The sequence below is a fragment of the Anguilla rostrata genome, chromosome 12 (assembly GCF_018555375.3).
Source record: "Anguilla rostrata isolate EN2019 chromosome 12, ASM1855537v3, whole genome shotgun sequence".
Taxonomy (NCBI): Eukaryota; Metazoa; Chordata; class Actinopteri; order Anguilliformes; family Anguillidae; genus Anguilla; species Anguilla rostrata.
Genome location: NC_057944.1, coordinates 30,440,439 through 30,464,996, shown reverse-complemented (window position 1 = coordinate 30,464,996; position 24,558 = coordinate 30,440,439). Strand labels below are relative to the sequence as shown.

The 24,558-nt window shown below is 48.3% G+C and overlaps 2 protein-coding genes across 6 annotated transcripts in view; both read left to right on the top strand.

Annotated features, from left to right (window-relative positions):
- arhgap35a (Rho GTPase activating protein 35a) overlaps window positions 1–5,746 on the top strand; it is a 69,637-nt gene extending 63,891 nt beyond the window's left edge. Inside the window, exons 5-7 of the mRNA XM_064301290.1 lie at window positions 124–255; window positions 4,590–4,695; window positions 4,970–5,746. Coding sequence (XP_064157360.1) covers window positions 124–255; window positions 4,590–4,695; window positions 4,970–5,360 — 629 coding nt within the window. The 3' untranslated portion in view covers window positions 5,361–5,746. The remainder of the gene's footprint in view (window positions 1–123; window positions 256–4,589; window positions 4,696–4,969) is intronic.
- Window positions 5,747–13,582: 7,836 nt separating this feature from the next.
- The window catches only part of npas1 (neuronal PAS domain protein 1), a 57,634-nt gene continuing 46,658 nt past the window's right edge, over window positions 13,583–24,558 (top strand). Inside the window, exons 1-6 of one of the 5 annotated variants that reach the window (XM_064301291.1) lie at window positions 13,583–14,831; window positions 15,870–16,014; window positions 16,984–17,143; window positions 19,482–19,626; window positions 19,699–19,804; window positions 20,060–20,146. The gene's annotated coding sequence lies outside the window, so the exon portion shown is untranslated. The remainder of the gene's footprint in view (window positions 14,832–15,869; window positions 16,015–16,983; window positions 17,144–19,481; window positions 19,627–19,698; window positions 19,805–20,059; window positions 20,147–24,558) is intronic. The other 4 variants (XM_064301292.1, XM_064301294.1, XM_064301293.1 and 1 more) reach the window with 4 other exon arrangements.

Sequence of the window (24,558 nt, the reverse complement as noted above, 5' to 3'; positions counted from 1 at the left end):
CAGCAGCTTGTTTGGCACTGTATTTTTTTGGGGGGGGTGTTTAGTGCAGAGTTCCGGCGGGCGGTGCGCTGGTGTGGGACAGCTCTGAAGGGCTGCTGACTCACCCTCTCTCTCCCCCTGCAGATCACAACCTGGACCTGGTGGAGAAGGACTTCACTGTGAACACAGTGGCGGGGGCCATGAAGAGCTTCTTCTCCGAGCTGCCGGACCCGCTGGTCCCCTACGCCATGCAGGTGGAGCTGGTGGAGGCGCACAGTAAGTGGGGGGGGGGGGGGTTGGGGATGATTGGATAGATAGATGGATGAATGGAGGGTGAAAAGAAGCACAAGATGACTCTTGTCATGTTATCTGGGATCAGGGTACTCTGCATTAACCATAAACACTTACCTTTGTGCTTAAATGCGTACTCTGATCTGGGCTCAGTGTTAAACGTGGGGTTGAATGACAGGCCTGCTGCATGGCAGGTGCATGCTGGGACAGAATGCGTTCTCGGGTGAAACTGAGTGTGCGCTCGGGTTTTTGCTAAGAGGGATGCTGGTGAGGATGCAGAGTGCGAATACTCGCTCGCTCTCTCTCTCTCTCTCTCTCTGTGTGTGATAATGAGGTCTAAGGGCCCACACAGCCTCCATCTCCCCCTCCCTGTTCTTCCTTTTCTGGGCACTAATATTCACCTGCGGAGACAGACAGCTGAAAGATTGAAGACTTGGCTTATCCAAACACGGCTCCAGGGGCCACCTATAATTCTGCAGCCTTCTCTTTTTTTTTTCTTCTTTTTTTTTTTTTTTCCTTACCCGCACTGCGCAGCGAAAAGCATTGAGCAGTAAAAAAGACCAGAAGTTTTGTCTGGAGTAGAAATGTGGTTGCTGACCACAACTACATTACCCAGAATCCCTTTCGCAGCTGCTCTGTGCCGCAAGCTTGGCGCAGGCTCTTATCGGTTGACATTTTGAAACCATGCCTCATTTACCAAAATGTCAAGTGTATCGGCGTGACCTCGTCATTAGTTTCTTTGTTTGTTTTTGATGCAGTAAATGAGCGTGTGCACTGAGTTCCTCTGTTTATCCAAACGGATTTGGGCCTGGGCTTCTGTGTGTAAAAATAACAACAAGCTGAACTGAGTCTTGAACCCATTTGAGGCTTTGACTGTAAGCGATAAGGCTGTCAGGCAGATATTCTGATGTCTCTGTAGTTTGTTTGTGAATCACTGTGAGTGCTTTTAGTTGTGCGTTTGCAAGTAAAAAATAAAATAATGAATGGTGAGTCATTTGTTTTCTTTGTGTAGTTATAGCTATGGCTACAGCTTCACGGTACATTGACCAGCCCCCATTTTAAACATTTTTCTGCAAATAAGGAAAGTAATGCTGTGTATGTATTTTTAAGCTGATAACATTCCAAGATTGTTGCATTTTGAAGTATTTGACAGAGGAACTGTGACAGCTAACTGTAAAGGCTACATAAGATCCAGAATATTTTCCTTTTAGCATGTCTTTCTGTAGCAGTATATATTGCATTCAGAACAGAAATTCTTTCCTGTTGATTTTGCAGCTTACTGAGGCTGTAAGGATTGTGAATGTCGATGTAACGCCAGCACTGGTAGTGGCTCTGAGTGATTAGATGCCTGCAGTGTGGTTGTACCGGCTGTGTGTGCAGTGGGACTGGTAGCCCTTCAGACAGAAATCCCCCCCCCCCTTTCTGCTGTCCATGGGGTCAGTTGTACGTGCAGTGGGACAGGCAGCCCTGCTGACAGAACACCCCCCCCCCCCCCCCCAGCTCTTCGCAGTGGACACCGGGGGGGGCTGCTGGGCATCGGCCCAAGCGGCTCTCGGGTGAGGGGGTTTAGCCGGGCCCCCCACCCCACCGCACACCGCACCCTGCTGGTTCCGCAACAGGCCTCGGAGTTAGACCAGATACGCAGAGTTTGATTAAAGAAAAATCTGAATGACTATCCGTAAAAAAAAAAATTTGCGTAAGAAGTCCTCTGGCCATCCGGCTGCTTTTGAGCGGCTGAAACAAAAAGGAGTCTTGCTGACCAACTAATCGCTTGTTACTGGCAGCGCACTCTGTTCCGTTTGCTGCTGACTTGATGTTTTCTAATTAGATTTAAAAGGTTGCTGTTATCCTCGGTGACACAACAATTTCGTTTGATGCCCCGTGAAGCTCGCCGCTGCGTAGCGTCTGTGGTAATAACGATCCTCCGATTACAGCCGTCTGTGACATCACGCAAGTCCGTGCCGGGTTCACTTTGGGTTCTGACCCGCACCGAGAGACCCATCACTTCCATAGCATTACGTCTTTCACAGGTCAGAGGTACCTCTATTGCTCGATAGCCCGTGGATCGAAATGGGCACAGGGAGTGGAAATTAAGCTTTGGAAACAATTACAGTTTTTAGGCGCTGATTCAAATGGGAGCGCATTTTCTGCGCCGCCGTGTCCTGCTCTTGATATGGCAGGTAAATGGGGTGTGTGATGTGGGAGGCAAATGGCTCAGAACGCTCAGAAATCTGGGCCCCGGTCTGGGTAGCAATTACACTGTGGGGTAGTTTCTCTCCCTCGTTTGGATTGACTTGTATACATTTAAGAGAATGGTTCTAGTTCTGTGTGTTTTTTTATGTATCAGTTCTAGTGTGTGTTTTTGATTGGCCCAGACAGCTATACATGGAAAGAAGGACAGACAGGTAGATGCAGAAGTTTCTGACAACTTGCCGGTTTTAAAATGGCAGACGTTAGGGCATCCAGGGGTTTGTGGTCAAAAAGCAAAAGATACAGTATCCAGAAGCTGTACATGTGCACAGATTAATCTTATTGTATTTATTCGCAATTCTGAATATAAAGATCAGTTTTCATTTTGTGCTGGAACTAGGCTACTGTTCTTGAGTGAGGCTTTCTCAGGTAACGGGTGCCATACAAAATGGTTCCAACTGACAGCAAGCATAGCAACCAGTTAATGCGGACGTGTGCAACCGCTGAAGGCATAATGTCGCTATCCAAGCTGCTCTGGAGTTGTTTCAGATGTCATTGCTTGTTTTAGGCCAGAAACCCCCTGAATTGTGAAGCTGGCAGGTGGGGAGATTTCTAAAATACCCTCACACACAAAAAAACTGGGCCAGCTGAAAACATGCAGTAAAGCTGAAATAATACCAAAAGAACTCAGAAAAGGAACAGTCCCTTAAAATGTATTTCCCAAGAACAGACCTACGTAAGAACACAGGATTACATGATGATGGGATCAGGCCGTTGGGCCCATCCAGGCATGCATTTACCCAAGGATTAGGGAGTGTCTATAGCAAGTTGGGCATCTACTGAGGCATTTCAATTCAGGTTATTCAGCTTCCTTTAGAATGCAACAACAGAGCCACACCCTAGGATTCAAACCCGTGACCCCTGGTTCAGTGTCTACTCCCCCCCCCCGGGGACCACTCCGCCGTGGCACTGCCATGTCTCTGCGGCAGTGACGGTGACATCAGCGTTTGTGACCAGCGAAGCGCACATCTGTCATCCGGGGTCACATGAGAGAGAGAGAGAGAGGGAGAGCGGGCGAGGAATACAGGGCTGTCTGTATGTGACGGGTGATGTAAGCATGTTTGAGTCACTGACACCATTGTTCAGCGTGCTCGAAACGAGGGAAAATGTGCGTGTGTGTGTGTGTGTGTGCGCGTGCGCGAGCGTGTGCATGCACGCTTTTACCGCTTCTATTTATGTTCTCTTGGATTTTTCATTTTCTTTGCTCAATTTGTTTTTATTATGCCTGCGGTGTTCTTTAATATAAACATCTGCGTAATTTGATGGTTTAAACAGAGATATGAAATAATAAGAGGGATTATTATAATCAGTTTTATTCACGGACAGGCAGAAATAAACAATGGGAACTTTGTGTGAGCTGTGTCACAGCGCAGTGGCACAGACAGAGATGTGGTTTTCCTCATCGAACATTGGTCCACCGGCCGCGATCCAGCAGCGAATGAGAGGCCAGTGCGCGGAGCAAGGCGCGGAGATAAGCAACAGGGCTGATTGGGCTTTCAAACCAAACTGGCCTATTCAAAGTGAGGCTTTGCTGGACCGTTTAGCATCACCTCTGGGTGACACAACCTGTTTGGTGGTGGTGGGGGCGGAGTAGACCGCTTTCAGGAAGTGACATCGCCCAGGCCCTCCCGCTTCCTCGTAAACATTTTCCCAGGGGGAATGTGCGCTGTTTTGACAGCAGGTTCACACAGCGTAGCCGTGACTTTCAACACCCTCTACGCCCTCGCAGGTCCCTGTGCTGTGTGTGTTTATGCAAACCCAACGCACTGTGTCAGAGGGAAGCCCTGTGTGTGTGTGTGTGTGTGTGCGTGTGTCTGTGTGTGCGTATGTGAGTGCATCTGTCTGTGTGTGCATGTACACAAGTGTGTGTACTTGTGTGTGTGCGTCAGAGAGAGGATGGGGGGTGGGGGTGTGTTTTATGCTGAGCAGTGAAGGAAATATCCTCCTCTCTGAATGTTTGCTGGGAATGTTCTAGAAGAATGTGTGTGTGTGCGTGCGTGCGTGCGAGAAATATAAATGCATGTGTGTAATGTATGAGTACACACCTCACACTCTCTCTGGCTCTGCAGAGATTAATGACAGAGAGCAGAAGATGCAGACCATGAAGGAAGTGCTGCGGAAGTTTCCACGTGAGAACTACGAGGTTTTCAGATACGTCATCACCCACCTCAACAAGTGAGTGCCCGCTTGTGTGAGTGTGTGCATGTGCGCGTGTGCACGTGCGTGCGTGTGTGTGCATGTGTGTGCGTGTGTGTGTGTGCGTGCGTGCGTGTGTGTGTGCGTGCGCGCGTGTGTACATGTGCGTGTTTGTGTGTGTGTGTGTGTGTGTACATGTGCGTGTATGTGTGTGTGTGTGTGTACATGTGCGTGTGTGTGTGTGTGTGTGTGTGTGTGTGTGTGTGCATGCATGCATGGGTGCAGGCGTGTGTAACCCTCTGCTTCCTCCCAGGGTGAGCCAGAATAACCGGGTGAACCTGATGACCTGTGAGAACCTGTCCATCTGCTTCTGGCCCACGCTGATGCGTCCGGACTTCACCACCATGGACGCGCTGACCGCCACCCGCACTTACCAGACAATCATCGAGAGCTTCATCCACCAGTGTGCATTCTTCTTCTACAATCAGCCTCTCGTAGAGACGCCCAGCGGACTGTCCGGACTGCCCGCCTCCCCCACCACTCTCTCCGGAGGCTCCGCCTACTCCTGCTATGCCCCGCCCACCACCTCCTCACCCTATACCCCTCTGCAGCAGTCCCCGCCCCCCACCCCCCAGTCCCCTCTGCAGTCCCTGCTGCCCCCGCTGCACCCCCACCACGCCCCCACCGAACCACAGACGCTGTGAGAGAGAGGGAGAGGGAGAGAAAGAGAGGGAAAAAGAAAGTGTGAAGGAAAAAGGAAGAGGGATGATTTTTTTTGCCACAATGCTGGACTTTACTCTTGCATACAGACACTTTTTTTTCCCCTGCTAGAGGTGGAGAGAGAAGAGGAGAAGCACAGGGGAGGAGGAGAGAGGGGAGGAAGAGGGGAGGAAAGGAGAGGAGAGGAACACTCGAGCCACTTAACAAACTCCGTATTTGTCTTCCCAGAACCCCTCCTCTTGTGATTTCTCTTGGTTTCGGCTTATCCCTCACTGCTTCCTGACCCCTGGTCCACCTGCCTTAGAAACAACACACCCTCCTACACACACACACACACACTCGTACCAACATCACACGCCCTCCGCACAGGCAAGCACACGCACTCACCTACACGCACACACACACACACACACACACACACAGCTCCGTACACACACACACACACACACACCCCTACACACACACACACACACACGCTCGTACACACACACACACATGCACACGCACACATACACACGTGCACAGGCAAGCAAACACGCACTCACCCCTACACGCACACACGCGCACCCATGCGCACACACACAGGAACTCTGGAGAAGTTTGCGAGTGGCGAGTTCACGCGTGTCCCTCGGCGTTCCTCCTTCCTCCCGCTCACTGTGGTCCGGAGCGCTCCCGCTCTGTGGCTCCGCCCCTGGCCGGTGTTTCGGGGGGCGGGGCCAGTCCGGTTCGTGCTGCGGCGCTCCTGGGATTACGAGCCCGAAACCGGACTCTTCGCTACGGACGTTTGGGCCAACGGGGGGCGAAGGTGTGCTCGGACCGCCGATGACCTTTAAACTTTGAACTTTGACCCCCCTCTAGCTCCTGCGTTGGGCTCTTCAGTTCCCCTCTGACCCGTGACTCCACCCCCAGAATTTGGCGCTCTTTGCATGGGGCGCAAGGCGTTGTCGGAGCCTGTGAGGAGGGGGATACTGTGGTACTGTGGGGAAGGGGGGGCGGGTCAGGGGTGGACTGTTCTTAACCCGAGGGGTTCATTCTGGCTCTTCCTTTGGTCTGTGCTCCACCGGCCCAAAATATGAACACAGACGCAATCCTGACCCCCCCGAAACCCCCGTCAGGCCGAACCCGCTTTCACAGAAGAGGGGGCTGGAGCGCGGAGTGCGGGACCTTCTCTGGGCCCCCTGTAGGAGGACGGGTCGGCCCACGGATCGAAGCGCGCCTCCTCCTCCTCCTCCTCCTCCTCCATCACTTCATCCGCTGCCTGAAGACGGCCTGCATGAAAGGCTTTTATTTTCATTTCTTCTTGTTTTTGCCCCCCCCAGATTTGCTTCCATTTGCCCCACCATGCTTTTTTAAAAATCTCTGATGTTTGGAATTATGGGATGGATCAGTCGACAGGGTTATCCAATGCTGCCCTCTCGTATGCCAGGTCTAGTGACGTGTTCCAGACCATGTGATCAAACGCACAGGAAGTTGCGGCCTCCTGCGTCGATTCTCACAGGCTTCCTTGGTCAGGGACTTCGTAGCTAGCTGGGGAGGGGGGGGGGAGGGTGGCGTTTGGGACAGGGTACGGGTGCAAGTAAGACATGCACTTTAATGGCCTCAGAACATTACCACAGACGCTCGAGGAAACGGGACGTCCCGGCTGAGACGGCCTCCAAAAGTGTCCCCTGTCCCGGCCCGCTGGGCGCGGCGGGGTTCCTGTTCCTGTTCCTGTTAATATCTGAAGCACGGTGTTCTGGGGCCCAGCGTCCAGCCTCGGTGTTGATAAGCCAGCCGATGTGCGTGTGGATGTGCGTGTGGATGTGCGTGTGTCCGTGGTCCGTGTGTGAGGCAGGGTTCGTTCAGCGCCTCCCTAACACATCCGCTCAGCAGCAGAGCAGGGGGAGGTGGGAGGGTCATGCCGCTCGGCTAGCTTTGGCCTATGGGCAGATAAGAAGGTCCTGGTGATTTAAATCGCATTGGTGGTGTTGTTCAGCGACATTTTTTTGGGGGGGGGATAATGCACTGAAAATATGTCTGCAGGTTGTGGGGGTTTTCAATCCACGGATTGCACTGGGAGCGCTGTGCCGGGCGGAATTGTGTCTGCGAGTTGAGGAGCCTGGGTTTGGTCTGATTGAGGTTGCCATGGTGACTACGGACGGGAGGGAGGGAGGAGCCACCGGAATGACGTTGGAGAAACAGGAAGTCAGGAACACGAAGAGGAAGGTGGAGCGCAGTGTAAACATTAAGTTGTGCCTGATTTGTTTTCGTTGTCCGGGCCAGGTACACGCAGAAGAGCAGCAGTCGGTGCGCAGGGCTGATGCGTTGCGTTTGTCAGCGGGGTGTGTGTGTGGCGTCTGCGGAGGTGTGTGCGGTAGAGCAGAGCCGGCGGGAGGGTGGGCCTCTCAGCCTGAGGCTCGTTGTGCAGGTTCCTGCGCGGACGGCGGCGTACAGTCGGCTGGTCTTCACGGCGCCCGTGACTCAGGTTACAGTCAAAAACTTTTTAAAAATAAAATTTAAAAAAACCTGACATCCCACAATGCATCTGCAGCCGGCGAGCCGCGGGGCCTGAGGTCTGATGGGTGGCGATCCGCGGACTGCACCCGGGAGGCAGAGACCTTGCGCCGAGCGTGTCAAAGGGCGTCTCCACAGCAACAGGGTCGGCACTCACCTTTGCCTTATTCGGGCTTGTTGGGCGAAGCGGGGCTCACCTGCGGGCGGTGAGAGTGGCACCGGCGGGCGACGCCAGCGTGGCGTCAGGGGGCTTCCCCCTGCACCTGTGAGAGGAAGCAGAGCCGCTGGCGTCTGAGGCTTCCGGAAAGGCCTCTGTCCCTTCCGCCCCACGGAATTCATCATCAGCAGTTTAATGATTGAAAGCCCGTGGTTGAAACCGAGAGAGAGAGAGAGAGGGAAGGAAGGAAGGAGAGAGAGAGGAGGGGAAAATCGCGCAATGGAATCGATAGTCGGAGGGTGACGGGCTGATCCAGCTCAGATTTAGCCCAGGCGGGAGTCTGTAGAGGCCGCCCTGCCGTTTGATCCTAAAAGCCCCAATTAAAACGAACCCCGCAGCTCGGAGCGGGCTGGCTGCAGAACGCATGAGTGCAGTACAGTCGTCTGGATAACCTGGCGGAAAAAACTCCGTTTGAAAAAAAAGAAAGAAAAGGAAGCTACGTCGAATGTTGGCCAGTTTAAGATGGACTCCGGTTTCCAGGGTTAAACGCAGGACCCGTTAAACTGCTGGTTCTCTCTGCTTCTTGGCATAGAGTGTGTGTGTGTGTGTGTGTGTGTGTGTGTGTATGCGCGTGCACGTGTGTGTGTGCGCGTGTGTGTGTGTCAGTGATTGTGCGTGTATCCTTAGCACTAGCCTGCGGGTCCATTCACCTTTGCTGTCTCATTCTTCATTAAAAAAAAAGAATTGGTGCAGTTGCCCCAGCAGCCTTTGCTCAGACATTGCACAACTGTAATGAGAGAGAGCTCTCCGCTGCCACCTGCTGTCAAACGTGTGCTCCGCAGCCTCCACTCCTTGCAGGAAAGGAGCAGCACTATAGGTCACTCAAATCCAGCATGCCATTGTAGATATTCTCGACACTGCATTATCCAGAAAGCATTGAGTGGAGGTGAGCCGTTAGATTAGCTGACCTATTTTTCTCAAAAGTCTCTTCTCACCGCCATGTTAAACACACAGTAACCCAGATTGAGCCTAGAGGACTGGGCTGTGTAATCCCTGGCAGAGCCAGTCTGCCCAGTACTGAAACTACGACTGTGTTGCTTAATTTTTTTTTTTTTTTTTTTTTTTTTTGAATAGCCTGGTGTTTGATTAACATTACATAACAAGGGAGCTTGTTGTGACCTGGAACAGGTGGGACTGGAATCTGATTGGTCATGCTGTGCCAAGCCTGAGCGCATACTTTGATTCCTCTATTGGCTTACCATCCTGTTGTCCCACATATTCGGTGAACAGTTGCCAGCGAGAGAAGACCGGGAAAAAGTCACACTCTGAGGCATGGCTGTTTTGCATAGCTCATTCTGATATTAGGGCTGTGGACATTCCTCTTAAATTAGTGAAAAAATGCACAGTGAAATTAATGAGTTGTGGAACAAGAGGAATTCACACACAATTCACACAACCCCCCCCCCCCCAAATGAATTGTGTTTATTATTGTATTATCCTGTCTCTATTATTATGCCTGTGGTCTTTATTGGGGTGATTCACACCTTTAACGTTCCTGTATGACGTTGTCCAGCAGCCCAGATGCTGCTGTGGTGGAATTCCATATTTTGATCCGGTCTTGGCCTCGCTAGAAGCCCCCCTGCCTTCAGGACCGTGGAGACCAGTGTAATAAATCTGTTCCTGTCCTGTGTGAACAGCATTCCGGAATTAAGGAAGTCCCTTCCCGTAAAGCTCTGGAACGCCTCAATGGAATTTGGGGTTCTATTCAGAGCTCTGCTGTTTGTCCTGTCAGCCAGCTAGCTAGCCCAGAATTCCTCGGCACTCTCAGCCCGGAAAGCTGTTTCATTGATTTCTGAGATCAGAGTTTTCGCATTGGAGTTGGCTCTACAATATAGAGGCATATTTGGGAGATTTTTTAATGGGATTTTTCTGCTGGGGAACGTTGGGAAATGGCACTTTTTCATTTTGTATTTAGAAAAAGATTTTGTTGTGGCCTCACCACAAAATGAAATTGGGAAGGTTGTGTATGTGAATGCGTCAGAGATGGTAACATGGAAAATGTAGCCTGTGTCAATCTGAGCGGCTGGTCCCTTCGTACATGTCCTGTGTCCAGGGTTCGAGCCTCTGCACCGACACTGACTTCAGGCCCGACCCTGAGTTTGTCGTTCGAATCCAAACCGCCTTCTGCTAATGAGTTCAAAATGGCTGCTCTTCTCTGGGGGAACGGCGTCTGATTTCGGGCGAGGGTGAGCCACGGAGCTTCGCCCCGTCTGCGCACATATCTCCCCACGCGCTCGCAGCCCCGCTGGACGTCCTGCCCGACCCCCGGCCCCCGTGGGCACACCGCTTGCGCCAAACCCGTGTGTACCGCTCTCCGAATCGCAGGGTCCCCGTGGCTCTTACTTGAAGAAACTGTGCTTGCTTTTTCAAGCAGAAGAGAGAAGCCGCCTCCGCTGGTCTCCCCCCGCCCGTTTTTAAACACCGCTCTTAGCACAGTTTAGTCTTTATTTTGGGGGGTAGTGAGGTATGTTGGGTTTGAAGGGAAAGGGGGGGGGTGACATTTAGGAGACGGGGTTGGGGTTGGGTTTGGGGCGAATTCTGGTACTTGCGTTTGAATGCCCGCTACGCATTCTCTGTGTGTATATCAATGCATTAACACTAAACAGACTCGGCTGAGGAGAAGACGGCGCTACAAGGGGCAAGAGGGAGAAAATGAACGACAAAAATGGAAAACAATTGTATTGAAAAAAAAAAATGTGACATTGGTTCAGCAATCTTATGTGGCTGCATCACTTTGTTTTTCTTTATTTTTGCAACAATGGTGACAGATTGTCTGTTAAGTTAAATGAAAAAAAAAACAAGCAAACTATATTCAAATGGTTGTTTATTTGTATGTTAGGGGTCTAACACTCTGCCCTTTAGTCGATGGTGATAGAAAACATTTCTTTTAATGTTTTATTTTAATAATTAAAAAAAGACCATTTTTTAACAATTTTGTGAATGGTGTTGAGGCCAATTCAGTATAGTGCATGATTTAAGACCAAGCCAGTGGGAGCAGCCTGCTGCTCTCAATATTTAAAAAAAATAATAAAAAAATAAAATGATGAAAAAATAAAAACGAAAAAAAAAATAAATGAAGTAAAACAAAAAGATACATCAACAAAAAATCATGTTATTTGCTAAAAGTATCGTACTTTGTCTCAATGGGAATGGTGTACAAACATTAAGGCCTTATGTGACCTGTATTATAGTTAATAAATCAATCTTGTAAAGTCTGCCTCCTGTCTGTCTTTCTGTTATCTTTTTTTTTTTAATGGTGCCCTCGGTTTTTGTGTTCCATCTAAGCTCTTGGTATGTTGGGAAAGTCAAATATAGTTTTATTTAACCTCCACAGTCACAGGTAGTGGTATTGAATTTGTTGCCATATCTGTGTCTTAATTGTCTCCTTGCTGTAGTAGTCCTTTATTATACCGTGCCTCAACTATGGTTTGTTTTAATTGTCTTTCTATGAGCTGCATATAGTGGACAGAATGCTGATGGGTAGTGCAGTCCACAGCTGGATATGGGGTTTTGTACTCAAGTTAGCCTTGGACTACAGTTCCCATCAGCATCTCAGGTGGTAGGTTCCCCTGAAACTTTCCCTCAGAACAGCAGCCAGCACTGGTTAAGTAAGCATTCAGACTCGGCGAATACTAACGTAACTTCCTTGTCATATCTCTTAGAAAATGTGCCCTTTGACAGTTATTGTGAAAATAAAATTTCTGATCCTTTTTGTAAAACTACTGATATACCCTAGGAACAAAACCTGTTCAAAGGAAACAAGATTGCTCAAAATTGTCCCTCTGAGCTGTCAAAAATACAGTGGTGCTTATTTTAGTACATTTAAAAAACAACCTTATGGATTCGAAATTTAAATTTTTAAGAGGATAACATGAATAACAGACTCTCAAGTCATATTTTATATATTGATTATTTTACAGAATTTTAACAAACCCAAAAATCATTGTATGCAGAAGCAAACCTCTATTCAGTAACTTGTGGCACCTTCTTTAGCAGTGATGGCTTCAACCAAAGGTTTCCTGTAGTTACTAATCAGTCTCATGTCCTTTGAGGAATATTTTGACCTTTCTTCCTTACAGAACTGCTTCACCTTTTCAGATTTATGGGCCGTCTTGCATCAACAACTCACTTGAGGTAAAAACCTAATATTTCTCCTGGGCTGAGGTTTGCACTTTGTCTTGGCCTATCCAAAAGAAAGAGAAATCCATGGTAACCAACTCAGTTCCTGGAGATCTACCATCCTGTAGGTTTTTATTTAAACCCGAATTTGACACCACTGACTCTGCTAATTAGCAGATGAACATGATCTTTGGCTGTTGAATGAGGTGGGGCTTTGTTAGGGTTGAAGTGAAAACCTTCGGGAACAGGGTTGGTTACCACTGCCTTAAACTGTAGCCATAAAAGTACCGGAAAAGAACTGGGTGAGGTTCGCAAAGCACCGCCCGTACCTGGGTAGAGCTCAGAACTGCTGTACCCAGGAAACCGCAATATGACAGTTTATTGAAACTGCACCCTGTAATTTTTCTGCTATAATTTAAGCTGGCCGTTTCATTGCTAGGAGACAAATATTTCGACCACTCCAATAACCGTGTAACTTAAAAAGCAATCATTTGAAATGGTCCAATTCTGCGAATTGAGAGAGTTGTTCCAGGTAATATTGAAGAAGCCTATTTGCTGATCATTCAACTGATATGGCCAGCGGCTCTATGGATCCTTTTTTATTCGTCATTAATCTTGTACCGTTGTTTGTAAGCCAAATTAAAATGAGTCCTTTGTGAATTGATGGGCAGGTTTCCAGTTAATGTTATTGGATCAGTGCTGGCTCAGCTTCAAAAACGGATGTGAGCAAAACTCCAAAGCCAACCCTTTATTTTGTATGTGCGTTGGAGATAAGATGACAAGACCCATTTTTGAGTTAAAAAAAAAATAGATTTTACTCGGGCAACAGAGGCGATGCGTAGCCTGAAATGTAAAATTAACGCTGCTCAGAAAAGGAAACTTGTGGAGGGTCGATAACAAAATATATGGCGAAAGCCTAAATATATTGTGAATGCCAAAATGTCATGTCTCGCGACTAATAATGTGACTTACTGCTTGTGAACTGTGCAGTTGAGACAAACATGCAAAATATTTTTGTATGCTTCTGCAGCTACTATATTTGCTCAATACTTCAACACGCATGTTGCAAGGAGAGCTTTTGCAGTCATCAACAGATAATTAGCATTAAGCTATTAAGCCAGTTACTTAGCTTCGTATGATTTATTTGTGGATCTGCCCCAGCATTTCCTCCCTTAAATTTGTCCTCTTGTAGATTTGCTGTAATGTTTACGATCGTTTTCTTGCTTCGGCTTCCACTCGCACAACGATGGCCTGATGTTTTACAGAATATTTCTATGTAACTGATTTCCAGGCTCCCTCAATAATGGCAAGTCATTAAGATCCAGGGGCAGAAACGCACTGTGATTGACAGCTGAAATAAGGTCATCTTCCTGCCAGGTAGTTTCTGGCTTTGCTCAGAAAGATCCGTTTTTGATTCATCCATCCTGAGAATATTGTTCAGGAAATCTACAGGATCATCCAGGCTGTCTTTTTGCAAACTTTATACAAGCTCTTCTTGGAGCGCTAGGGTTTGCTCTTTGCAGGAGCTTCCACTAACCCCATTGGCTTGCAGCTTGCATATTGTTGAGGTGTGAACACTGACATCAGCTGCAGCAAGGCAGCCCTGCAGACCCTTAGATGTGGTGCAGAGGTTCTCCAGTCTGATTGTTCTTGCTGCTTTGTGGGACCATTTTGAAGGTCGTTCGCATTTATGTACATCAGGGCTGCCCAGCCCTGTCCCTGGACATCTGCCATCCTGTAGGTTTTCACTCAAACCCTAACAAAGCACACCTCACTCAACATATAGAGATCATGCTGAGGTGCTAATTAGCGGAATCGGGTTTGCTAAAATAAGGTTAAAATGAAAACTACGGGACAGTGGGGGCTCTTTCCAATTGCATATTATACTTTCTTGCATCCTTTCCGTGTGTCCTTTCTTCGCTTCCTTAGCTCCACCCAACAGGATGCATGGAAAGGATGAAAGAATGTAGGAATGGAGGAAGCGTGTATTAGGCAAATGGAATGTCCTTGTTTAGTCAAGCATCAGTTTGAACCCACGTCAGTTACAGTTATGGCAGATGGGGAGACGTGAATCCACAGGTTTATCATTTATCACATCACACGTTCCAAAAAATTACTTCCACAGAGGATGCACTCGTATTTCCTTGCTCAAGCATCCTTCAGGAGCCTCCTAGCTACTTCAAGGAATATTTGACGGTTTGGAATGTCCTTAAAAGATGGTGGACCTTTATCGATTTCCGGGTCAGGCGAGGACCGAGGAGACGATGGATAAAATAAGCCCTAGATCTCCGGGAACGGGCTTGCAGGCTTGGACAGCCCTGATATATGTCACTGTGGCCTTAAATCAGTGGTCCTCAGTCCTGCCTGGAGAGCCGCGGGGTCCGCTGGCTTTCACTGCTGCTCAGCACAGCGCAGCAATTGATCAGTTAAAGCGGTTGATTACAAAGCTAACTCAAGTCACCTGGGGCCTGCATCATGATGCAGGATTACTGAGTTAAACCCAGAACAGCTTTTTACTTCAGACCATGTTCCAGAGTGGGAGGGTTCTGTGTTTTACTCAGTGCAGTTGTCCAGTGATTCTGCTTTGTTTCTTGGGTCTGAATCAGCAGGCTCACCAGGATTGAGGGTAAGTCAAATGTTCTCCATTTAAAGACAGTTTGTCTCTCAATTAACTGATGTTTTGCAATGGTTTTCTATCCCTCGCCAGTCCAATGAGCATTTGCAGCTCATCAGGAGTTTCTATGAGGTCTCTGGATGAAATGCAATTTGAGGTTCACTTATACATGTGCATGCACTGATGCTTATTTACCAATCTTACTTATATTGACTTGAATCAATTCCTCTAAAACAGGGATCTCAAACTGAAATCCTGATGGGCTGCTGTGTTTGCTGGTTTTCGATGTGTCCCTGCACTTAAGTGCCTAATTTAAGTCTGATTGGCCGAAGAGCCTGCACAGCTTGTTTCCAAGGCCTCAATTGGCTGCTGATTGACAGCCACAGAAAGCAGCAGAGACTGCAGCCCCCCAGGACTGGAGTCTGAGGCCCCTGCTCTAAAGCAGTGGTCCGCAGACTTGGTCCTGGGCCCCCCTGTGTGTGCCGGTTTTTGCTCCAGTCAATCTCCTCCTCAATTAAGGATGTTGAATGTGTTCTTCATAAATGTTTTCCTTAGACTTATTAGCACAATGCAGATTTGGCCCATTATGATTAGTTTTGTCTTTGAATTCTTAAATGTCTACAAAATGGTTCCTTTTGGTAGCCAAGTGTCTACTTTATTTTTTTTACCTCTTTTTATATATAATCACTTGCAATATAGCACAATGTGAATTTGGGACTTATTTTGCATGTCATGGACTATTTCTGGCATAATGTAGTTTAAGGGGGTAAATAATCCCGCAAAATATGAAAACCATAACAATAAATGAGCAGCTCAGTAAAATTCTGGGATTGCAATTGTGGGCCAAGTTTGAGAACCACTGCACTAAAGAGCATGCAGAATGTGTAAAATTAAATATAAATCATTTCCTTTTATAAAGACTTCTGTCACTTGTACAATTTCACCATAAAAACGTGAACATTTAGAATGACTCTGGGGGGGGTTCGCAGACGTTAAAGTGGCCCTGTAATGGGATTGGCCCAGTGCTGACTGTGGCCGGGACACCCGCAGGGTGGCGTATAATTGGCTGAAGCGTTGCGCTGGGAAAGAGGCGGCTGCTCAGATCAGATGAGCACCCGCAGTCTGCCTGAATCAGCTGCGTACATACTGCAGTCCTCCAGCGCGGCGGCTGCACGGCTCAGGTGGGGGACCGCAGGTAAAGGATAAGCCATCGTCAGATACGCTGCGTCGGATAAGCTAAAGAATAAGCTACGTTGGCTACATGTGTTTTCGGTGGAGGCTCGCAGGTCTGAGCTCCGCTGAGTTTAGAGGGAGTTGCAGCGATGGGAGAGGCCTAAACATTTAATTGTAAATGTTGTACATTGGGGGAAAAAATAAATAAATAAAAAATAGCAGAACAAATGGAATGGAAGTAACTGATACTTTGGGAATTCATCATGTGGCTTTTTCCATCAAAAAAAAAAAAAAATTATATATATATATATATGTGTGTGTGTGTGTGTGCGTGTGTTTGAATGTAAATCAGTTTTCTTTCTATTTTATATATATATATGTGTGTGTGTGTGTGTGTGTGTGTGTGTGTGTGTGTGTGTGTGTGTGTGTGGTGTGTTAATTGGGGTGTATGGGTGTCAGTGTGTGTGTGTTGTGTGTGTGTGTTGATATTGTGTGTGTGTATGTGTGTGTGTGTGTGTGTGTGTGTGTGTGTGAATCTGTGGGTAGTGGTGTGGGGTGTGTGTAGTGTGTGTGTGTGTGTGTATTGGAGGAGGCGTACCTACGTCACGAAAAGGTTTCTAAACATGATCGGTTATATAAGGATTTTGACCAATATTTGAATAATACATCGATTATAGGAATAACGAAGTCTGATAGAGTTCCACACGCATCCATCGCACTCCATATTCCCTAAAAACTGTGGTGTCTTGGCACATTGCTACCACTAGGCGGCACTCTTGTCTTACAAATAGACGTTGGTGAACTAAGTCTTACTGCCTCTTTGTACACGGAGCATTGATTGAAATTGACGTTAACTGGTGTCCACCGAGATTTCACGAAGGTGATATTAATAATAATCAGGGCTGTAGCACAAAATTCTGGGCCCTATACATAAGAAGTCTCTGTGGTCCCCCTTCCTCTCTTGATCCATGTCTCTCACGCACCATTCCAGGCTTTTTGAGGGCCCTCCCCCCATTCGGGCCCTGGGTAGTCAGTCCCACTTTTTCCCCCACTACAACGCCCCTGAAGGTACGACCAGCACAAGCCACCAGACCCCGATTCGAGCCTGATCGGTTTCATCGATGATTTTTGGAAACCCCATTTCCCTCAAGGTTGGTATTGATTCTTTGGTGTTGCGATGGTATTTTACTATCGATAGTTACCTCGATTGATGAAGACGCCCGGGGGGCTATTGACCACCTGAAAGTGAGATGGTCATATTGATGTATGTGTGTATGTGTTTCGACGTGGGGGGAGGATCTAATGAACAGAGGTCTCGTGGTCAAAGAAAGACCCACTTGACCAAAATTTGCATCTCCAGTTAGAAGAATCTGCAGTGGAATCTAAATGAGTAAAATCTCATTTTTGAGCAACCCAAATTCATTCATTCATTCATTCATTAAACCAGCTAATCAGATTTGATGCTCAGTGTATCTAAAGGAACTGCATTGTGAGGTGTGCACCTCGACTGAGAGGTGTCAGGCTATTGGGCTAAATACAAAACAGTTTGGAAAACATTATTCGGTAAAACAGTGCTTAATTGACTTTGGGTGAGTAGAGCTGCTTCCTACGAGTTTAGCAAGTCATAAAGATGAAGGTTAATTATGCCTTCAGATTTCACAGTTTGGTCCAGTCACAGGCTTTCCCCGCCTTGCATTGCAGTTCCTGAGCTCTGGGTCCTCCAGTGACTGAGCTAGGAACAGAATATCCACCCCTAATCCTGACCTCAGTCCTTTCATGTAAATGGTGTGTGCTGATCTCAGATCATTGCTGGGAACAGGATGTCTGCAAATGTCTATTTTGAGCGCTGATGGCATTGTACATGGAGGGGGGGATCATGGGGGTTAGTAGTTTGCCATCTATACAGGACAGAGGGTTGCAGGATTTATGTTTTGTTTGACAATACCGTTGTATGGTATTGAGTAAGACTTCATCAAAATTTCCTTCATAGACGCCTACCTTATATTGAGGGTTTGTTTAATGCAGAGCTGGTTCTAGGCATTGGTGACCAGAATGGTCACCTTGGGCCGCAAATCCATATGGGGGGCGTCGGGGGACTGTAAAGCAAAGGGAAGAGAAAACAAATCCATGTGTTGCGTCCGTAACAGTTGGCTCCCGTGCTTACCAGTCCACAGTCACTAACTTACAACCCCCCCCCCCCCATCCCCACCCTCCCAAGTTTGCAATCATGCCAAGGATAGCAGAAAGACAAGGGCTGTGCCTGGTTTAATGTATGAACTGCCTTTCCATTCAAAAAATAAGTGATGCATCCTGATTTAGCGTCTATTGTAGATTGTATAAAACCAGCGCTAACTGTTAATGTGGTCCGCTAACATCTCCATTTCTGGGGATGCTAGTCGTCACCCTGTCCTGCACCCTTGCAGTTCCTAAACTGGCGGTCAGAGGTCATGAGAGGTGTTGCAGTGGACTGCAAGATGACATTGAAAAAAAAAATGTATAAAAAGTACTTTCCATTAAAAAAAAGTGAAAAACTGAGCAGATTGCTCCTTCTGCGTTATTTACTATTTTATTAACTTCAAAAACGGGTTAATAGCACAGTTGATCACATTTGGCTAAATTTTAATAAGCATGTAAACAATTGCATTTGCTCGTCAGGCAGACTCTGGAAGTTTGGGACATGCGGCATGGATACAGGGTTACCCTGACAACAGTAAATGCAGTGGCGGTGTGGGTCACATGACCGGGTGACGGACAGAGATTGGTCCAGAGGTGTCGTGGTCAGCAGGCTGCTGGCCAGTGATCCTCGTGCTCGGTTAGCTCCGTCCGTGGACTCCCGGCAGAAGTGACTCGGCTGTTTGACAGCGTCGATGAGTCAGTGGGGATGTGTTTGAGCTGATTTCATGTCTTCTGTTGGCACGGGAAAATCCGGCAATCAAACACAAAAACATTGTGTTTGTTTTTACTCTGTTTAATTATACTGTTGGTCCATCAAGTCTGTGTTGGTCCATCACTGTAATTTCGATTTTGTCATTAGATTTTAAAAAAAGCGATAATTCAGTATTATTATGAAATATAATTGAAATTTTTAATGTTATTTTTCAAATGACAGATGAAATATAAAGAGTGTACACTCAATGATTTCACATCGGATGAATACGCCGACAGACATTTTGTTTTGAGCCCTCCTTGGCTGCGCTGCGTTTTGTTGGGGCCGGTGAGCGTTTCGTTTCGTAGCATTCGCACAACGTTTATATAACGTTTGTCGCACTCCGAAATTGTGTGTGTACGGCACGTCCTGTCGATCAGCCCAGAAGGCCCCCGGTTCGGAGGCCCCTTCATGCGTGTCTGACAGTTTCAGGTTAGCCTCCTCCCCCCTCCCCCCGCCGCTCCCCGCCCCGGAGGATAGCGCTCAGATCCAGGCGTTTGAGCCCCAAAGCCTACCCATAATCCCTGGCATCGATCGCCCTGAGAATTTCCTCTGGCTCTCAGCAGGCAGCCACCGCGAACGAGGCGCTCGGGTCCCTCCCTCCGCTCCTTTCCCAAACTCCTGGCCGCGCGGAAAAAAACCTGAGGCGTGAGGCTGGCCAGCTGACATCAGCCCCCGTCCCGGGCTCCCAACGCTGCCACCCAACGTGTAGTTGTTTATGTGCCTGGGCTGTGGAGCGCCACTTGAGTCCTCCATTCCTTAATGCTTTGCGTTTTACAGGAGGTGATGCTGAGCAAGGACATTGGATGGGACTCTAGTTCCCAGAATCCATTGCACTAACGATAGTCACAGATTGTGTAGACTCCTCAGATAACTCCTGATTCAGGTGGGTAACCACAGCCGTTGGTTCTCTCGTAAAGTACAGAACGCTCATTGCCACAGTGTTGGCTTTGGTTATGCCTCTTAAATGAATTTGTTTTGAAGATTCTTGAAATTGGAATGCTTTTCAGTGGTCATCAATTTTCACTGTCTTTAGTGGTAGTGAGACAGTGCCTCAAATATCATGAATACTGAGCCTAACTGTGCTGTGCCTTCCTGTAGTCCATGCTGAATGGTTCCCTTTTCCATGTTTCTGCACAAGAGGTAGACTGCATCTGTAATCTACGCACTTTGGTGATGATGATGATGAGGATTCCAAGGAAGAAGAAGCAGACCGCAGGAGGCAGAGGTACGGGAATTACACGACTGCGCTCTGTCCAATGAGAAACTGCTCGACAGCAACTGCCGGGAATGTTACTGTCAATTGGGTGTACAGGATTCGCGAACAGACCAGAGGTTCAGACAGCCAATCACAAGCTCACACACACACACATACACACAAACACACACCCATGATAGGGTGTCCAAGAATGTGTCAATATGCTTCTCACAAAAAGGATGTCTCTCCTGGAGATCAATTTTGCGCCCCTGGCAACTAAAAATTTAAACTACCATGAATGGCTCCCTGTTCATGGTGAGTTGGATTCTTTCACCCTGAGCTCTGTGTCTCCGGCTGTCAGCCTCCATAAGACCAGTACTGATACCGCTACACTCGCCCTATCCAGCTATTCCTCTTAATTCATCTGTTTCAGAAACATCATTATCCCCTGCCCGCGGCATGCTAATGAGGGGGGGGGGCATTCAGATGAGGGGGCGAGGTTGTCTCAGGAACTACCCGAGCCCTCCGACCTTTGACCCGCAGCGACGCACCTCGACTGGCACGGGTCAGCGGCAGCTGTCAATCAAATGCTCTAGCGCTGGCGAAGCTTCGCGCGGCGTGGCAACCGGAGCGCACGCTCGCGAATCACGGCGCGCCGCCATTTGAAAGCGATGTGGGCGCAGGCACGTCGGGCACTCGTCCGCAGGGTCTGCAGTGTCCCAGGGGGGTGTAGTGGGGGCCTGGCTTTACTGTGTAGCGCAGTTCTCTGAGACTGTGCTTTTAGTCCCTCATAGGCCACCGTACTTGCAGCGTTCCCTGAGGTCAGAGCCTGTGGCTGGGGTGGGTGAGAAAGGGGAAGAGAGGAGCGAGTTGAACAACTGATCTTTGAGCTTTTGCTGATGAAGAGTACGTGTGTGTGTGAGGGTGTGTGTGTGTGAGTTTGGGTGTGTGTATGAGTTGGAGTGTGTGTGGTTTGGCATGTGTGTGTGAGAGAGGATGTGTTTGTGTTCAGCCGAGGAAGAGTGTGTGGCGTGTGCGTGCGAGCGTGCGCCTGTGCGTGTGAGTGAACGTATGCGCGTCTGACTTTGTCTCTATTAGCAGTAGCGGCGGTGCCCACCCTTCATCTCAAACTCATATCTATGCAAAGACAGGGTCCTGCCAATCAGCCGCCCCGGTGACACCGGGGCTCCACCTCTCCAATTAGAACTGACAGGGCAGGATTAGGTGCAGGGCCCGCGTATCACGACCCGCCGGCCTGTCAATCACGCGGGAGGCATCCGGAAGGCTGTTTACTGTCAGATCCCATCTCCGTCTGCCTGCCAGTCGGCCGTCAGGGAGGGGGCGGGGGGGGAGGTGGGGCGTCTGATTGGAATTAAACATGCCTCTCCCTACTGACTGCACTTTTAATTCATGAAAGGGATGAGTGGAGAGAGAGAGAGAGACAGAGAGAAAGAAGAGAGAGAGAGAAAGAAAGAGAGAAAGAGAGAGAGAGAGACAGAGAGAGAAAAATGAGAGGGGGGAGCACGAGAAGCGTTTAAAACTCCAAGCAGGATTCACTTGAAAGTTGGAGAAGATGAATCCCTCTCTCATTCTGCTGTCTGCTGACTCTGACGACTGTGTCTCCTGTGATGATCCCAAGGTGATTTTGGGGTGCTTCACAGGAAAGTGGAGGGGGGTACTGGGGTACTGGGAGAAAACCCGTTCTCATGACCAGATGGTTGTATGTTTGAGTTTTGAATGTGACACTAACTGTGTATCTTTCAGCTGCATGTGATACCAGATGCATTTTAGCAGACCCTGCAGTGTGTCAAGGGAGAACAAGCTAGTGCTATTAACATATTTATTTATTTACTTAAGTGATTTGCATAGATTCCATTGTATTTATCCCTCATTAACATTTCCTGATGTAAGTACCCTGACTGACTGCTGATAGATAATAACTGTCATTCCCCATCAGGGACTCATATCAACACCTTAACTGGTTACTTGTCCAGTTTCCTAACAGCTATGCCGACCTGCTGCTGCTATGTAAAATATAACCCAAGCACGTCAGTGTAAACTGCGGAGTCTCTTGTCAACAAAGGTACCGCAGGGTTACTGGAAAATGTGCGCTCATTTGAAGTATCTACAGGATATCAGGAAAGCAGGGTGCACCTGGTGTTGTACAGTTGTCACCTGCACTGGTGGGGAGCCGGGTGAAGATCAGGTAGTCTCAGACCAACCTGCCACGCAAAAGATCAGGGGACGAAGGCTGTACCCTTTTCCCTGGTCCTACCCTTTTCTCTTGTCTTGTTACCTACCCCCAGCCCCCATCCTAGTCCCTTATTTTACCTCCTCCCCCCTACCCCCCTGAGACCTGACTGGCTGCCCCCCCGTAATCCCGGACGAGCCCCCAACTAGACCCCCATCAGCGTGGGGATTAGAGCCTAATCATACCGAGGGCAGATCGGGGGGCGGGGCCGGGTGACTAAGGGGTCTCCAGGTTCAGGCACGGACTCGCCAGGGACCGCCTGGATGACAGTCACGCCCCCTGCCTCCCCCCGCCCCTGTGAGATGGAGGGGGGAGGGGTCCAGAGGGAGACTGAGTGATAGAGTGATAGAGCTGATGGCATTTCAGTGTAACGCAGGGTTATTCCAAAGGTGTGGTGGACATGTTTCAGTTCATAGTGCAGCTCTTGTATATGTAGCTATGGGTAAATCCAAATGAGATCAAGAGAATGGGTATATTTTACAATTGCGCTTTGTTATTTTTTCTCTGATACAAACATGTAATCTTTCTACGTTTGGAATGTCTGTTTGCATGTCAATCCACAGTGTGAGGGGGAAAAAGATCTGAATTAGAGTTACTGGCTGAAGCCACTGCTGCGCATATCGCCAACATAACCTCTGCGAATAGACGGCGGCAGAAGGCATACGGACTGTCCTAGTCAGCGTTGCTGTATTTGTATTAGAACAACAGAGACAGTCTGTTCCAGACGCATAAACGGAGGTACACCCTTATGTCAAAAAAAACAAAAAAAAAAAACGGACGCGAAGCACAAGCACGCTGCTGTCAAGGCCAGAGTTAATGCAGTGCAAGCACGTATGCGGTGGCAGCTAAGGATGTGCCTATTATATTAATGACACTATCTGTTCACTGAGCAGTTGCCCTTGTCATGCACATTTTACGCTGCCTACATGTTGATACCTCCGGCAGAAACAATTATGGCACAACTCCTCGGACCCATAAACTAGCACAACAGCACCGCCTCGCCCGTGAGTAAGACAACCGCAACCTTTCCGCCAGCCCAAACGGAGAGGGACCGCATTTGTGGAGGTGCGTTTGAGTCTGGCGGTCTGCGAATCCTCATTAACCTTTACGGATCACGTTCAAAGAAGCGCCGAGGCTGAATTGATTTCCGTTCATTGTCGCAAGTTCTGTTGGTATATGGAAATACGTAGAACAATGAACATTTTTTTAAGATGATGTGAAAAATGTAATTATCATAAAATGTAATGAATGTAATTATTAAACGGAAAGGACGTGCTTGAACGCGTTCCCCGCAGTCACGCAGAAACGAGCGCAGCGGTTCGGTTGCATTTATATGCGAGTGTGCCGGCGAGGAGATCTCTAAAGCGCGCAGCGGTGAGAGATACCAGAGGGGATATCCTTAGCAAGGAGACAGACAGCAGGACGTGCTGGGAAACATGAGCGCGAGCCCAGGGTACCGAGCAAAGTAACTCAAGGCTGTCTCGCGCCGCGGACGGGTTGTTAATTCGCCGCTTCTTTCCCGCACGTTGTGCCGGAGTTTTTTTCCGGCGAGGAGCGAACGAGACGGTCTCGCTGAGGCGCTCGGAGGTGGCGGGCGTTCATTTTCATCCCCATCCCGAGTCTCGACTTTGTGTAGCTGCCGCGCAGTTTTCGCGATAGGCCCGTAGGCCAAAAAGTTTCACCGAGGGGCTCGGGGAACGTCGAACGTTTAGTCTCCCTGTTATCACCGCAAATCCAAAACGGAGACTTTGATCGGTTACAATGCGGCATAGAGATAGGTGTGTGTGGCTTTATTGAGAGGCACAGGGGCCACCGAACATTCAGCTCCGAGATATCACTGCAATGCTAAATCAAAACTGATTAGATAGTCAGGATTTGAAACATGCACTTTTATTGAGCTGCACCTGGGGGGATGGGAAACATCTGTTTCCTTGGTGTCACAAATCAAGACTTTGATTAGTTTGATTATACGCATGTGTAGTTTTTATATTTATTTATTTTAAAGGAGCGTGCAGCACTATCTTCCTTAGTTTTTTTGTTGTTGTTGTTGCTTTATTCAGACAGGCAGAAAGCAGAGAGGGTAACAGATTTTGGGATGGGTCCACAGCTGAGAGAATGGGGGGCAGTTTTATTGCAGGGTGCAGGGGGGTGGGGTGGTAATATTCCTTTTCTCTCATGTCACCAGCATTCC